The sequence below is a fragment of the Pseudorasbora parva genome, chromosome 17 (assembly GCF_024679245.1).
Source record: "Pseudorasbora parva isolate DD20220531a chromosome 17, ASM2467924v1, whole genome shotgun sequence".
NCBI classification, from domain to species: Eukaryota; Metazoa; Chordata; class Actinopteri; order Cypriniformes; family Gobionidae; genus Pseudorasbora; species Pseudorasbora parva.
The window spans coordinates 17,316,775-17,334,707 of record NC_090188.1 but is presented as its reverse complement, the minus strand read 5'-3'; the positions used below and the strand labels follow the sequence as shown (position 1 = coordinate 17,334,707).

The window sequence follows — 17,933 nt, the reverse complement described above, 5'->3', positions numbered from 1 at the left end:
GGCTCCCAGCATACATTGCAGCATTAAGTATTTCACCTTTGTTTATAATTATATGTTGATTCTTGATATCTGTCTGCATCTAAACTTTCCCCCCCTAGAATGTATTTAAATTAGTTTATTTCGAATGTCTGAACTGTAGCAAGAATGAATTGCTGGTGAATATTATGTATTAATATTTTTAGTCAGTGATGAGTTTAGTCAAACACTTTTCTTCATGATAAATTTTGTTTGACTTTAGTTAACACTGTAACAAAAACCACAAACTTGCATAAAAATCAAAGTGTCCAACTGCCCAACCAAAGGAAACACTTATCACCATAATGGTGACTAGTGTTGTAGTACTCGAGATCGGTCTTGGTCTCGAGACCACTTTTTTAAAGGGATCCCATGGTGTTGAGACTTGTATGGCTTAATATAACATAAATGATGTCTCTTACTGAATTATGTAGTAGAAAACCCATGAAAGATCTACGTTATTTTAAAAATCGATTTTATATTTGGACCATGGGCGGCGCCATTTTGTTTGCGTTCTAGGTTGATGACGTAGAGTGGTTGAACTCCTCAATCAGCTGGCATTACCCGTAGCTATTTTTACCACAACGCAACTCGAAAATTGTTTCAGAGTTAAACAAAACCAATGAATTCCTTTGTAATTATACTTAAAACACACTCAAACATACATGTGCACACAAACTCACCTACACAAGTCACAAACAGATCGGCGGGCGCGCACACGACAGGCTCTGTCTCAATCGAGATGTTGGGCTGCTCAGTCTCCACGACAGGGGCTGAATCTGAAATCGACCCTATACCCTTAAATAGGGCATTATTTGAAGGGACGGACATTTGTAGTGTTGTCCGACACCATAGTGGACATGTTCGAGTGCAGTCATTCAGTCTCACGTTCCACCGCAATAACGAGTAAAGCCGATTTACAAACAGCTGTCCGACTTCACGCACTCAAACATACATGTGCACACAAACTCTCTCTCTCACACAGACTCACACACACCCCAACAGATCGGCGCGAACACAGCAACACACACACACACCAACAGATCGGCGCGAACACACACCCAGCCCAACAGATCGGCGCGAACACACACACACACGCACGCACTGCGCGCGCATACATAACCCTCAATCTATTCCCTTTGTTGATATCCTGTTCAACACATCCTGTTCCCCAGATAGACTGTTGATAGTAGATTAACTATAATGCCTAATGTGACCAGCAGAGGGAAATATCTAGGTAGGACGATGGGATAAAGTAACGTGAGGAAGAGAGGCAGGATGTTTTGGTGATGATGCATGCGATTGAGACAGAGCAGTCAGGTGTGTGTGTGCGCGCCCGCCGATCTGTTTGTGACTTGTGTAGGTGAGTTTGTGTGCACATGTATGTTTGAGTGTGTTTTAAGTACAATTACAAAGCAATTCATTTGTTTTGTTTAACTCTGAAACAATTTTCGAGTTGCGTTGTGGTAAAAATAGCAACGGGTAACGCCGGCTGATTGAGGAGTTCAACCACTCTACGTCATCAACCTAGAACGCAAACAAAATGGCGCCGCCCATGGTCCAAATATAAAATCGATTTTTTAAATAACGTAGATCTTTCTTGGGTTTTCTACCACATAATTCAGTAAGAGACATCATTTATGTTATATTAAGCCATACAAGTCTCAACACCATGGGATCCCTTTAAAGGTCTTGGTCTCGTCTCGGTATCGACCGCATTTTTTCTCGGTCTCGCCTCGGTCTCAGGCGAAGATGACTGTGGATTTTGTCTCAAGACCGGTCAAGACCACAGATGAGGGCATATAAAGAGCAGAGAACACCCTGCGCGCACTCTCTCTGTCTTCAATGTAAGCACCTTCTTAGCTCCCTCTCATACTTCACATATTAACCTAAATCAAAAGTTAAGAAGACCGAATCCATGTTGAAAGTTGCGTATTCAGACAATTGTTTTGAATTACTGCTCGGTGTGAACTGCGCTCAAAAAACGTTGATCTTTTCTGACCAGCTATATTTTTTTTATTTAAAAAAAGGTCTTTTAAAAAGTACAGGGTTTCTTTCCCTTTGCTGTTGCACAATAAAGCTGCACAATTACATTTTCAAATTGTAAATGAAAAATATGTACATATATAAAATAATTTGCTTAAGCAGCATACTAATGCATATCTGTATGATACATATTCCACCTCCTGTTATTCACATTCATTTAAGACATAATGGACTGTGTCTGAGATTAATACCTCATCAAGATTAGCATTTTTAGGGAACTTTGCATTTTAAAATGGGAGCGAGCGCTTTTCACAAAACTCTGTCACTGTCAGTTTGGTGTTTATGTCCACCATAGACCGTAAACAATATGGACACATAGTCTTCAGTGCCTCCCATTGCCGAAAAGTTAAGTGTTATTTGCTTATAGAAGAAAAAGATTAATTCCCACAAAGCTGCAATGCCTTTTGATTATTTGATCAAAACTTCTCTCATGGTACAATTACACACCCACACATACGAGAGAAATGGCAATCATATGCATATTCCACATTTTATCATAAGTGTGGGGACATGCACTGATCTCGGTCTTGACTCGGTCTCGGCCTGTCTTGGTCTTGGTCTTGACTCGGTCTCAGCCCTTCAAAGACTTGGTCTTGTCTTGGTCTCAGCCCTTCAAAGTCTTGGTCTTGTCTTGGTCTCGGCCCTTCAAAGTCTTGGTCTTGTCTTGGTCTCAGCCCTTCAAAGTCTTGGTCTTGTCTTGGTCTCAGCCCTTCAAAGTCTTGGCCTTGTCTTAGTCTCGGCCCTTCAAAGTCTTGATCTTGTCTTTGTCTCGGCCCTTCAAAGTCTTGATCTTGTCTTTGTCTCGGCCCTTCAAAGTCTTGATCTTGTCTTTGTCTCAGCCCTTCAAAGTCTTGATCTTGTCTTTGTCTCGGCCCTTCAAAGTCTTGGTCTTGTCTTGGTCTCGGTTCAGGTGGTCTTGAATACAACACTAATGGTGCCCAAACATTTTCAATATAACATCCATATCTAAACCTCTTTGATTCTCAATAAGAGCTTCTATAGATGTCTTTCAGGGTTGGAGCCAAACTCTGCAGGACAGCGTATCACTATGAGCAAACTTGTCTACCCCTGCTCTAAGTAAATGAAAACAATGGTATAATTGTGCCCTAAGGAGCAATTGTGTACCTTTAAAGGTACAGTTATACAGTATGTTTTGTTCCCTAAGGAACTAAATTGTACCACTACTGTAACTTTTTTTATTTTGATGTAAAAAATAATAATAAAATAAATCAAAGCAATGCATGGCACCTTTAAACAGAGATAAAATAAAAAGTTTAAATCTTGATTTTATGTATTCATTTTTAGAATTTTAATTTAGAAAATGTTTGTTTTATATATTAATACTATTTTAGCAATTTAAATACTTGCAGCTCACTTGGAATTTCACTACGGCCCCCTAGTGGAACCCGGTCTCCTGGTTAAGAACCACTGCTTTAAAACGGACCTATTTTCAGTTTAAAATCTTCTTTCTAACTCCCTAGCACTAACAAGAGTTTAGATCCCAGTTGAGGTGATCCATGAATTGGAACGTTACAGAAGGCTTGCTTCACTGTGTGCCCTTCAGCATGACACTTACTCTCAGGTGGCTGTGAGCAAATAATGGCAAAGCATCTGCAAAATGACAACAGCAAGAAAAGGTGAAATTTCCATCACAAAAGTAAACAATGACATGATTTAAGTAAAAGCCGCCTGATTCTGATGATTGGTTTATGATTGGACCTTTTTTGTCCCGAGGATGCTGTTCTTCCTGTCGTTCTCTTTTCTCTGGCTGAGAGGTACAAAATAAATCAAACCAGGCTGCATTTTTGGAAAGGGAGACCTAACAATATGGAATGCTGATAAATTGTTTTAGGGAACGTGGCTATATGGACGCATCCTGAAATAATATTTGTTTCTGCATACACTGCAGCATAGGAATGTGAGGGAAGTATAAGCTCTTTGTCCTCTTGCTTATGAATATATATATTCATTTGAAACATGAAAAGCACTTCAGCACAGACTTGGTAGCTGCAAATGCATCTCATTGTAATCCACAGGGAATACTCTTGTTCTGTGCATTTCTAATGCTATTTTATTTGCACAGAAAAGATTTGCACAGATCAGACAAAATACAAAGCTACTATATTCCTTTGACTTTTTGCATCATTCAGGCTGCCAGTTAACTGAAAAACAAACTAATTCAACATGAAACGAACAACAGTGCTGTAAGACCTCATGTGTTTTCGGATTTCATTGATTTTGGATGGCCCTAAACACAATAAAAAGCCATCTCTTGAGTATGCCATGCATGCATGACAACCCTAAATAACAAAAGTCTCGGGGTGCTATTTAGGAGATGGTGATCTGATCTTATTGAGTGAGTAAAAGACCAAAAAGTCCACAAATGGGCTTTTAGTTGATACATATAACAATTTCAAGGGTGAGTGGACCTGTGGAATGAGTATCGCAGCATAATAGGGAAGATTCAGGCTTAAATTCTGGTCTGGCTTCTTTCTCTGGCATCTGTTTTTACACCCTTCATAAAACACTTCAACCTAGCTTGTTTAAGGAGTGCTCTATACGGTCACTGATGCATGAACAATTGATGGTCATATATGAAGGTTAAACGAAAACCTTCAAGCATTCAAAAAAATCTAAAAATCTATTCGCTGAACAATTTGTTAAATTACATCCTCTTCCCTCACAGAAAAAAAAGGTACAGTGCTGTCACTGGGACATAACCCTAGGGTACAAAAGTGAAAAGGGACATCTTTGTGGTAACTAATATGTAACACCCCAAATGGTACATATTAGCACCTTAAAAGGTACATATCAGTATTTTAAGAGTGTGTATTAGTAGCTGGATCCATCCAAATAATAATGTTCTCAAAGACAAAAGAAAATGTGAAAATACCTTTGGGCCAAAGCAATCTGAGGTTGATCCATTACGACAAATTGACCACAAAAAGAAAAAAAACGTATGGTTTTCCGATTATTATTTGAAATGCCACAGCCCACAGTATTGTTCCTTGATATATAATACATTTTGCACGTACCCTTGATTCACCTTTTCTAACAATTCATCAAAAAGACAACCATACTGAACTTTGAAGATCTGAAGATAACATCCTGCTGGCTGGAAAATGAAACTTCTAACTGAAAATGGCTTCTACATTGTAAAATACATCAATCTGACCTCTTGATCAGGACCCTGTGGAACATGGAAATTCAAAATCACCCACATTAGGATAATACTGCTATGAAAAGAGGAGGTAAAGCACCTTTTTCTTCTAAAATACATTTTCAATCTAAAATCATTTCAAGGCTATTCCTAACGCTTCCTTTTGTCATTCTCATTTTATGTTTTCTCTGTAATCGGTGACAGAATCAGTACATAATTGCCTTGCACTCTCCTGACACACTCATACACACATAAAACTACAAAGTTATATTTTAAAAATGATTAAATCCAGCTAAAGGTGATGACTGTATATGGAAGAGGCAACTGGTAAAAGTAAAAGGTGTGTAAATTAGTTTGGGCCAGTTGTATGCTACTCAAACCAGCCTAGTGTTTAATATTTCATAAGAACTTAATCACAGTATTCCATATCATGCAAATCCCACATTAAAGGATAAGCTTGAACTGTAATAAAACCCGATTTGGACACTTTCAGTCATGGAGCTGTCGCAAGTATTTAGCTGAAAAATAAACTGAGAGATCGGTTCAGTTCAGACATAGAAAAGGGTACACTGTTTATTAACATATATTGTAACAGCACAAAGATTGAAACTTTGTTAAAATGTCAAAATAAGAAAATTCTGACACCAAAATAAACACAAATACAAAGAGTGAGATCATCTGCATATATTATATTGTGCGGTTTACAACTTTACACTTTGAACATGTCACTTCCCAGTACTATGATTTTACAATAGGCATCATAATATTTGTTTCATATGAGTTTGGGAAGCTCATTCCAGTTTCTAAATATATTAAAATGGTTACATCTTCTGCTGATCAGTCATTACTAATAGAAAAATCTTCTCTTTTTATTTCTCTCCCCATCATACATCACCTTTCATCATGCATCACCCTAATTTACATTACTTAATTAACCTTAGAGGCCCAGTGGGAATGTAGATTTTTTTAATATACTTTATTCAGAAGCAATATTTACATGTCGTACAGCTCAAGAGACTGAACCTTTAAAACTACACAATTGGATGCTTTAAAGTCAAACATTAGCAGCGACATTAAGCATTCATATCTCCGCAACAAATGTGTTGTAGTGGTTAAACAGCAATTCAGGGTGAATGATAATGGTTTATCCCGGATGTTTCTTAAGGGGCAGGAAAAGACACTGAACGGTAATGTTTAACCTCCACAGTAAAGGACATCCTGTCTTCCTTCATAATTAGAATAAAAGTGAGCCTGATGTGTGCTGCCTGCATCACTCCTCTCACCTGCTCTCTGAACTTCTAATAAGTAAAGGATAGCTGGTCGACAGATGTCGGCACAGTTGGTTTCTGCACCTTTCAGGAGGGCCGTAACAATGTTAGAGTACTGCTAAACAAATCAGGAGAGTTAATATATTACAAAGGGGTTTTAAATGTAATTATCATTTAATCATGTTTTAAAAATATCAGCTATAATAAACAGACCTGTTTACACTAGACTGTAAAATTTCACCCAGCACACATACACACACACACAGGTCCTTCTAAAACAATTTGCATATTTCATCCGACCAATAAAAGAAAAGTGTTTTTAATACAAAAAAAGTCAACCTTCAAATAATTATGTTCAGTTATGCACTCAATACTTGGTCGGGAATCCTTTTGCAGAAATGACTGCTTCAATGCGGCGTGGTATGGAGGCAATCAGCCTGGGGCACTGCTGAGGTGTTATGGAGGCCCAGGATGCTTCGATAACAGCCTTAAGCTCATCCAGAGTGTTAGGTCTTGCGTCTCTCAACTTTCTCTTCACAATATCCCACAGATTCTCTACGGGGTTCCGGTCAGGAGAGCTGGTTGGCCAATTGAGCACAGTAATACCATGGTCAGTAAACCATTTACCAGTGGTTTTGGCACTGTGAGCAGGTGCCAGGTCGTGCTGCAAAACTAAACCTTCATCTCCATAAATCTTTTCAGCAGATGGAAGCATGAAGTGCTCCAAAATCTCCCGATAGCTAGCTGCATTGACCCTGCTCTTGATAAAACACAGTGGACCAACACCAGTAGCTGACATGGCAACCCCAGACCATCACTAACTGTGGGTACTTGACACTGGACTTCAGGCATTTTGGCATTTCCTTCTCCCCAGTCTTCCTCCACTCTGGCAACTTGATTTCCGAATGACATGCAAAATTTGCTTTCATCCGAAAAAGTACTTTGGACCACTGAGCAACAGTCCAGTGCTGCTTCTCTGTAGCCCAAAAGTGGCTTGACCTGGGGAATGCGGCACCTCTAGCCCATTTCCTGCACACGCCTGTGCACGGTGGCTCTGGGTGTTTCTACTCCAGACTCAGTCCACTGCTTCAGCAGGTCTCCCAAGGTCTGGAATCGGTCCTTCTCCACAATCTTCCTCAGGGTCCGGTCACCTCTTCTCGTTGTGCAGCGTTTTTTGCCACACTTTTTCCTTCCCACTAAAGTGCCTTTATACAACACTCTGGGAACATTCTATTCATTCAGAAATTTCTTTCTGTGTCTTACCCTCTCGCATGAGGGTGTCAATGATGGCCTTCTGGACAGCAGTCAGGTCGGCCGTTATTCAGTCTTACCCATGACTGCGGGTTTGAGTAATGAAGCAGGCTGGGAGTTTTTAAAAGCCTCAGAAATCTTTTGCAGGTGTTTGGAGTTAATAAGTTGATTCAGATGATTAGGTTAATAGCTCGTTTAGAGAACCTTTTCATGATATGCTAATTTTTTGAGACAGGAATTTTGGGTTTTCATGAGCTGCCAAAATCATCAGTATTGAAAAAATAAAAGACCTGAAATATTTCAGTTGGAATCTAAAATATATGAAAGTTTAATTTTTATCATTACATTATGGAAAATAATGAACTTTATCACAATATGCAATTTTTTGAGGAGCTGTGTATATTATATATATATATATATATATATATATATATATATATATATATATATATATATATATATATATATATATATATAATATATAATATATATATATATATATATATATATATATATATATATATATATATATATATATATATATATATAAAGCTTCAAATCTTTGGGGAAGACTTTCTACAAGGTTTAGGAGTGTGTTTATGGCGCATTTGTAAGGTCGGCCACTGATGTTGGACGAGAATTCCTGACTCGCAGTTTCTGTTCTAATTCATCCCAAAAGTGTTCTATCGGGTTGAGGTCAGGACTCTGTGCAGGTCAGTCAAGTTCCTCCACACCAAACTCGCTCATCCATGTCTTTATGGGCCTTGCTTTGTGCACTGGTGCGCAGTCATGTTGGAACAAGAAGGGGCCATCCCCAAACTGTCCCCACAAAGTTAGGAGCATGAAATTGTCCCGAATATCTTGGTATTCTGAAGCATTAAAGGGTCATGAAACCCCAAAACACTTTTTTTGAGATGTAAACAGATATGTATAGGCTGCACATCATTGAAAACACTAAGGGTACTCATTAATGGTATGCATATGTGAAAATAGTTATTTTTGCATTTTTCAGAGCGATTTCTGTCTTCCGGTTTGAAAAGTTTAGTCGGAGCAACGTCACAAATGCTGACGTCGGCACGGCCTTTTCGGCCCAAGTATGGGCAGCTGGGCACATGCTGACGTCGACCGCTCTGAGCAATTCTCGATATATATTCATGACATGAAGCTCATTCAGTCCAATCCCTGCGCTGTAGTATGCATACAAGATAATTTAGTTAATATGCATGAGAAATTTAGTTAATATGCATGAGACAGTCACTTCTGTCAGGCTCGTCTTACATCATTATTGTAGAGATATGGTGGGGAAGTTTTGGAAGCAGCGTGCGGAAAAGTCACGGAGGAAAGCTAGGCGTTGTGCTGATACGAAGTAACGTAAAGGGCGCCGAGCGAGCTGTAACCGGCGCCGTCTGTGGAAGCCTTTGCTACAAAGACTCGGTAAAGTAAAATTCACCTGAGGAATCGCACGCCGAACCAGCAAGCGTTGACTATCTATGTCAGGAGTGCAAAATAACCAATCTGTAATCTGTAGGCCAATGAACAAAAGCCACGTCCTCTCCGTTTTATTTGTCGTCACAGCCATGCACTAAACCGCATGTGTTCGGGCTCTTAGTGAAACAGTGTGATGCATATTTGGACAAATATAGATTTAGCTGCCGAGTGATAGACAGCGCGGATCGTCACGGCAATGCGCGGTCGAGACCTCAAACCTCTTCGCTTTTACCCCGATCTAGAATTACACATCTCTTATCACATCGCATGTTGGGTGGTTCACGTTCTCTTATCAAGTCGGCGCGTTGTTCATCTTGCCAAACAGCGTGCATATTTGGACAAATATAGTTTTATCACGTTTGCAAAATATTTCGTCATGCAGAATAACATTTATTTTCATTTCTCACTGAATTATGCTGGTTTGAACTTTGAAGAGCTGAATGATTTGCGATCTCTGCTGCACACCACTCATAGCTCTCTCATTCGCTGTACTCATCCCTCATTTAATCTCTCTGTGGTAAACAATGCCAACGTGAACCAAGAACATGTCTCAGAACCGCTCAGCACCTACTGACAGACACTCCCCTATTTATGCAAACATTCCCTCTTTCCACACAATACCATCCCACCTTTTCACAGTCGACCACTCCCCTTTTAACAAGCTTTTTCAAATCGAAGGTGTGAAAAAACACCGCTGCAGCAGGGGGGTTTCATGACCCTTTAAGAGTTTATTTCACTGGAACTAAGGGGCCAAGCCCAACCCCTGAAAAACAACCCCACACCATAATCCCACTTCCACCAAACTTTATACTTGGCACAATGCAGTCAGGAAAGTACTGTTCTCCTGGCAACTGCCAAACCCAGACTTATCCATCAGATTGTTAGACAAAGAAACATGATTCATCACTCCAGGGAACATGTCTCCAATGCTCTAGAGTCCAGTGACGGCATGCTTTACACCACTGCATCCAACGCTTTGCATTGCGCTTGGTGATGTAAGGCTTGGATGCAGCAGCTCGGCTTTCACAAATGTTTGTAGCAGTGTCTGCCTGCCTAGGTGCTTGATTTTATACACCTTTGGCCATGTAAGTGATTGGAACACCTGAATTCAATGATTTGGAGGGGTGTCTCAACACTTTTGACAAAATAGTGTACATACATGGAAACTGTTCTCATGTTCATATATGAATTTGAGAAAATACTGACTCGTTTGTTCATTAAACAACATACATGTTTGCACACATTACAGACTGCCCACAACAGACTGCACACAGCTGGACTGTATTCATGCAGCTTTTGACATCTCAATAACATAACACAGTGACAAAAACACAAAAATGCCTAAAATCATTCTGACATGCTTTTTTAGCAAATCTCTTTTCTCCATTACAATTTAAATGGCTCCCCAATCATAAGAAGATTCCTTAATTGAACTTTTGCCGCGGGGCTCATATTATGCATGAATAAGAAAATGAGTGTGTGGTTGTCATGCACTAAAAGGACAAAATGATGTCTGCTCCAGCTTTATTCAGATTCCTTTCGCACAGTGATACAGATGATCATACAGAAGAGCACGGGGACAGAGACTGAAAGCTTTTAGATCCCACACATTTATTTTACATGCGTAAAGCCCCCAACATATTAAAAAAATTAAATCATACACTTAATTCTGTATCTATTGTGTTCTTTTGCCAAAGTGCACATTAACATCTGCCATACATATAATATTGAGCTAACACATACATGTACATTATTTAGAGAGCACAAGGACAAGTCCATTGGAATCGGCTGTCAGCCACCTCCCATTCTCCCAGAAGAATGGTATTTCATCAAGTCCCCAAACATGCTCACAAGAGAATGCTACTCACTGGCTCTCTCACAGCAAGTGTATGAGCATCCCATTTTTAGAAGGTGTTGCTGTAACAGCAAGAAAAAAAGAAACCTGCCATCCAGCCAGAGAAACAAAGGCACTTGGGAACCCTTTGTTCCAGCTGGAGTTTCAGGCACAATCTATACAGTGCACTTCACTGTATGCATATCTCATAGCAAACACAAGTTGCCTGTTCCAGTTATGCTACTGAGAAACCAAGGAATATAGCCTGGTAAAAAAAAAAATCATGGTAGAATATAAAGACAAAACCTAATACTTTAAAAGTGAGCTTTTGTAGAGCTTTATATAGAAAGTTTGTATTTGTCTGTTCTCTGTAGAAATGTATTCAAAAATTACTCTTTCCACCAAACATGAACCACAGAGTTCAGCAAAGGATCTACATCTACGCTGACTTCAAAAACCAACTCGGATAAAGGCACTGTTACTCACTGGAGTCAATTGTTCCTTGATGCCTTCTACTTCAAATATTACGTCCAAATGCATAATTTTTTCAGTTTTCATAGCCATTACCTTCCAGAAGACAACATGCAAAAGAATCATTATGCTGAGGCACAAATGTACAGTGAGGTGGCTGGCAATCATTTGTTCCATCAATAAGCCTGAGAGAAGGTATAAAAAATGGTATAGTCTAGTAGCTCACAACTGAACTAGTTCTTCCTGTGGCCTCAAATGACTTCAAATCCTAAAAGAGACCTGGCACGTCCTATATTATTTAGAACAGTGTATCAAGCCATCTATCAATTTCAGCTGTGGAACAACATCAACATATTTATCAAAATATTAAGGTAGCTTGCATTAACCTATTAGCCTGCACATGATTACTCTGTGATAGAGAGCGGTGGCTTGATAAGTTTTCAAATGGGAAGCTGTTAGGAACAGCTGATCCTATCAACATACCCATTTTAAATAGCCTGCACTCTAAATACTAATGTCCAGAAGATTGCGGTTGTTGGTCTATCAAAGTCCGGATGCAATCCGCAGGTCATATTTATATTACAGGAGAACTAAATCAAGTTAAAATGCTGCTTATGAAAATAGAGACATATCATTAAACATTCATTCTATCTTGAGACACATCCTATGGCCTAATGATTTCATTTGGTCGGGACAAGGTTACTGCTAGATCACACATTTGATCAACTCCATTAATTATCCGTAATTTAAGACATCTGAAAGCATTTGACCTGTGACAGACGTATGCATTGAACCTCAAACATAAATAGATTCACTGAATATCCTGGTTAACTTGGACTGCACAAATTTGCAGTTATTCTATACAACCACTAAACTCAAAGCAATGGGTTATGAATCTCTGTTAGCCAGGAGCAAAAATGGTTTATAAATAGCTGGTTGGCATTGTGCAATTAGCCTCTGCTGGTAGATACTGTAATTACATGTGGCATTACAAAGCGCACACACACACAAAATGCACGCACATATTAACCCCAATATATTTAACTTATTAATAGTACATAGTGTACTTTTTTTAGGGGTTAGTGTACTTTTTAGTATTCTTGTGGGGCTGCCATGAGCAAAACTCTCATTCCAAATCTTGTACTACCACTTTGTGTTGCCCGGCTGAGCAACTGCCATTGAGATGAATGGAAATACTAACAGATCGCTTTCTCTAGATATTATGCCTTTGGTTATGATAGAGGGAAATGGATTAATGAAATATGCTTATGCTGTTCGGTATAATTAAAGGTTGTAGTGGTAGAATTTTCCCATCAGGCACACCAATGTGAGCCATATATTAATGTTGTTTAAACCACAATTTAATACAGTTGTGGAAAGTAATAATATAGTACATAAACTGTAAAAGCAGAATAAAACTAGCTTTACATTTTTTTTGATTATTTCTCACCATCTACCATAAACATCTGTCCAGCAATGAATGACCAGCTGTTTTAATTATAGTGGCATGGCCAAAGCATATAGAACTGTGATTTAAATGTTTTGTTTTTATCTCCGTATTGAAAAGTTATTCAGGGAGGAAACATTTCAGCGAAATCCTGCCTCATCTTTAACACCTCCTTTTCACCACCCTTTCCTAAAATGTTGTTGCTAAGCAGATTTTTTATGCCTTACTTTTCGTCCCTATGAGGCGAAAGGCTCTATTTTAGAAAAATGGACTCTGAAGTGGATGCAGTAGTAGTCTGCCCTTTTCTAAAGTAGTTTGCATCAAGTCACCTCTATAAAAGCAATTCAGCAATGTGCTTTACAAGATCGAAATGACAGACTGGAATTTGAAGCATTCTCTTTGTTCCCCCAAGAGGAACAGCTTATTCCAGGTTGGTGGTTATCTGAAGAGGACTGTCTCCCCTGGAAATCAAAGCATCTGGACGCATAAACTTTAAACAGTCTCCATCAGTCAAACTTCCCCTATCTCTCTGCAGTTTCTGAGACAAATCATGTCGACTCATTTTGCTTATGTCATGGTATATCATGACCTTAAGGGGTAAGTTCACCGAAAAATTTAAATTCTATCATTAATTACTTTCCCTCATGTAGTTCCAAAACCGTAAGACCTTCATTCATGTTTGTAACACAAATTAAGATCTTTTTGATGAAATCCGGGAGCTCGCTGACCCCTCCATAGACAGAATTTAATTACTGCGTTCAAGGCCCAGAAATGTAGGAAAGACATTGTTGAATAAAGGATTGGGTTTTTTTTTTGCACACAAAAAGTATTCTCGCCACTTCATATAATTAAGATTGAACCACTGCAGTCACATGGACTATTTTAACAGTTTGTACAACCTTTCTGGGCCTTGAAAGTGATAATTAAATTGACAAATGTTTCTTTGCGAACTCTCTGTTACACTGTGCCTTGTTCATGAAACAATCTCCAGTCAAATGCTCCGAACCAACATGGAATATTCAGACGCAATCCAGGACACAAGTAAAACTAAAACATCCAATTGTTCCTCACGTCTGTGTGCTTCTTTTTACAATAAGCATGATGTTTTAAACTATGAAACTTGCAGGATATTTTCATTTAAGTAAAACTAATATATACCAAAATACAGATTAACTGAAAAAAGTAATGCCTTATTATATCATGCACAGCTGTATCTGTTGCGAGACAAATGATCTCCTGGAAAACAGCCAAAAGTAGAGCATATTATCAAAAGCTTTCCCTTCATCATCTAGTTTTTGTCTGAAATTTATATATATATATATATATATATACACACATATATATATATATATTTGTTGCACTAAAATAGATCTCTAAGTATTACTTATTTTTTTCATATTATAAAAAAACATCCAAATTGAGCTATTCTAATCATTCATGCAAGTTCTTTCACAGTGAACTGAAATTGTGCCTTTCAGAGAGGTCTAGACATTAGAGTTACACAGCAGGCACGGACCATTAGCTAAAGTGCTTAGTCGTCAGTTGTTTCCAGGCCGCCTGGTGTTTAGGATAAGTTACGCTTGTATTGATCGCCGTCGTAATATTAATCACTTCCCTCTTAAAGGGTTTGACAAATTTTGTACCAAAATAACTAAGCGAAAGAGACTCCTTGCTTGAACTCTTCTTAAACCCAGCAACTTTAAACCCAGAGTGAAAACATAAATTCCTTTATCCCAAAATGCACAGCAAACATAAACTTGTAGAGTTTTACATCTTTAACAAGAAAACTCAGGTTGAAATGTTCCCTGAGCATGCTGGGCCAGAATCATTTCCTACCCAAGTACAGGTTGGCTGTAGTGTTCACTGGCCCTAAAGGTACATGCAGTGCCAAGAGGCCTGACTATCATACGACATTCAGAAATAAATAAAATATGTGCTTGGGTAAATAAACACTGGCAGGATACCAGTGGCTCAGCATGAAATTTAACAAAGCATAAGGTTTGCTTTTTTAAATCCTTGCCACTATAGTAATGTGCTACCAAGTTTAAAGATTTTTTGAGTAAATTGCATACTTTATTTTATGATGTAATAATATAACCATAAGTATGCCATTTGCTAAATATAACACAGATAATCATATTAAAAATAATTGCAAAAACAAAAGACAATCTTTTTTCTGCATGTGTTGCGGCAAAGCACAACAAATGAAGTCTTTTAAGACAGTGGGTGTCTACTTAGATTAAATGTGACCCACAGGAGACTAAGTATCTTTACTAGACTGCCAATAAAAAACATTAATTTCGGTTCAATAAGCCTTTTTGTGCAGATGCAAAATATTCAGACTAAATAATGGTGACGAAAGCTTTATGCAGGCTTTCACAACCATGGCTAATTTAGTTCATTTGAAAGATAGCATACAAATGACGACTTATCCCTTTTGTGGAGAGACATGTTATCTTGGTTTGGTTTTAAGATTATGACTAAATAGTTTGCACCATGAGGTTTTTATTAAACACATTTGTTACCTATAGAAAACATTTCCCTTTTGAGAATGCACAGCCTGTTTTAAGTTCCAATTCAGCTCACTCTTTTTCACTCTAAAATGGAATAGATTACTAGCCTGATCACATACATTTGAATGATCTGGATAATCCTTTAGACACTGCCATATCATAAACTTTAAGAATGATTTCTGAAGATCAATCTGACCTTCATGAATTAATCCAACACAACAGATGCAGGTACATTTCTACCGAAACAATTCTACTAGGTATTAATGTTTTAATATTAAATTAATGTTGCACATTGTTTGCAGCCTAAAAATATGTTTAATATTATGTACAATATCCTGGTAATTTGGACCAGTTACAGCGGTTGTCATTTAATTACATGCATGCTTATTCAACAGCACACACCCCACTGTGCTCCCCTGCACTCGAGATAATCTAAGCCAGTGTGAGTACTTCGTAATAGCCGTAATTGCCTCTTAATTACTCTGCTTACTATCTGATGAGCTGTCAAGGACTGCTTTTATCTTATTCCAAGTATAGCCTAATATTTTCAGATCATAGCAATTCTACCATGTTTGCTTGCCGTCATGACCTTACACAGATGAACACGGGTTGGCAATGAAATATTTAAGCAATTCCCTGTGCTGAACATTACATTAATATAAAGATAGGCCCACCATTTGAACACCAAAGCAGCATATGTAACCTAAAGATTTAATTAAAGCCTGACTTACCTCAAGGGTGAGTAAAAGTTAAAAGGGTTATGGTTTTCATAAGGGGGTAAAATGTATCGTCAAAGTATAAGTTAAGCTCAAAGTTCGAAGAAAATTGGGCATAGTCCAGTAGGCTACGAAGCTAAAGAACCAAATCGTTTGTGTAGCAGAGGAGGGAACCAAAAAAAACACGGATCGCGAGCTTTTCATCGCGATCTACGAGGACAAAGTATTAGGCTACAAATAGGCTACTGTCGATATGCCTGATATGAATAAATGATATAGGCTATCACAACTTTGTGTTTTTGTATTTAGTGTTTTTATCAAATAGTATAGGCTATTTAAAATGTGACGTTTTGGTCGAACATCGACAGACTGCGCTATGAAATCACTTTTAAAATTTAACATTTCATTTCCTAAGAAAAACTATAGCCTACTTTTTTTTTTTTTTTTTAATAGCCTACTCGACTTCCCTAAAAGCTATGTATAATTCGCGTATAGATATAGGCTTAGCCTAAATTAATTAGTAGCCTAATGCATGTAGCCTAATAATTTGAACATCAGATAAATTGTATAAAGAATCAGTATTAGACTTGTACTCCATTCACTATTTAGACATTAACACTATAGGAACGCGTTTACCTTTGCCTGATCCATCTCGAAAACAAGGATTCATGGTAAAAGCGACATTAACTTTTTGAACGTAATGAACTTAAAAACAACTGCAGAATATTTTTGTGGTGTAGCCTATGTTGCATGAAAAGGTGTTGCTTCTGATTTCTGATCGGACGAAGTTAAGCATAGTACTAAATAACTGGAAAAGACAACCATACACACAAAAATACTTATAAAAGACCAAGCCTGTCTATTAACAATTCCCTTATTTTAGTAAATAAATAATGACCTGAAACCATAAATTAAACTGATCCGTTTTTATGGTTCAAGAACGGGCGTCCATATAGCCTATCTGTATCAAACGTGAAAAATGGATATTGTAACCATGCACAGCAGCGACACCACTCCAAACATATACGAGCCTAAAAATTATGGCAGAAGAAAGCATAGTTTACCTTCCGCGAGAAGGCGCATGGCATGCACAAACGACGTGTCCAAGCTCTCCTTCTCGGCAAGGAGCTCTGGCAGGTACTTGTCTTGATCCATCACTGGATTCCTCTCCTGAACACCGCGAGTGCAGGTGAGACGACCAAAGAGGTGAGTGATGGAATGGGTGTGTGGTTGTTGCGTTTAAATACACTGCGTAATATCGGGGAGGGATCGTGTGGTTTTCGCGCACAACGTGGAAGATATCAATGCAGTGTACCCATCTCCTCGAGTCTCTCATGTAAAACCTCCCACCTCAGACTCCGAATCTGTACTCTCACTCCGCCCATCTATATCTGGATTGGTCATGGCAGAGAGCAAACTGCATGCAAATGTCAAATATCGTCTATAGGATTGAATAGAGTGACATTCTGTAAACTAACCGCTGATCTGTCACCCCTGTCCATGGTTCTGAACGCATCTTCTATGCAAATCTGTGCTTTTACTCTCAGTCAGTAGTTAGTTACATTGGATATCCTTTGCTTTGGAAAGACATCAGACAACAAATGTATGTGAACAGGATATGCAACATTGTTACGATTTGGCTGCTGAAATCAACTTGATATGATGGTGATAGGTGCTTCACAGAGACAAATAGTGGTAAAAATAAGTTGGAAATGCAAAATAAT

At 38.4% G+C, this 17,933-nt stretch overlaps 1 protein-coding gene across 8 annotated transcripts in view; it reads right to left on the bottom strand.

The window, feature by feature from the left end:
• The window catches only part of khdrbs2 (KH domain containing, RNA binding, signal transduction associated 2), an 84,070-nt gene extending 66,489 nt beyond the window's left edge, over window positions 1-17,581 (bottom strand). For 4 of the 8 annotated variants that reach the window (XM_067421095.1, XM_067421094.1, XM_067421096.1 and 1 more), the window contains exon 1: window positions 17,274-17,581. In XM_067421095.1, coding sequence (XP_067277196.1) covers window positions 17,274-17,364 — 91 coding nt within the window. In that variant the 5' untranslated portion in view covers window positions 17,365-17,581. The remainder of the gene's footprint in view (window positions 1-17,273) is intronic. The other 4 variants (XM_067421098.1, XM_067421100.1, XM_067421099.1 and 1 more) reach the window with 1 other exon arrangement.
• Window positions 17,582-17,933: the final 352 nt, after the last annotated feature.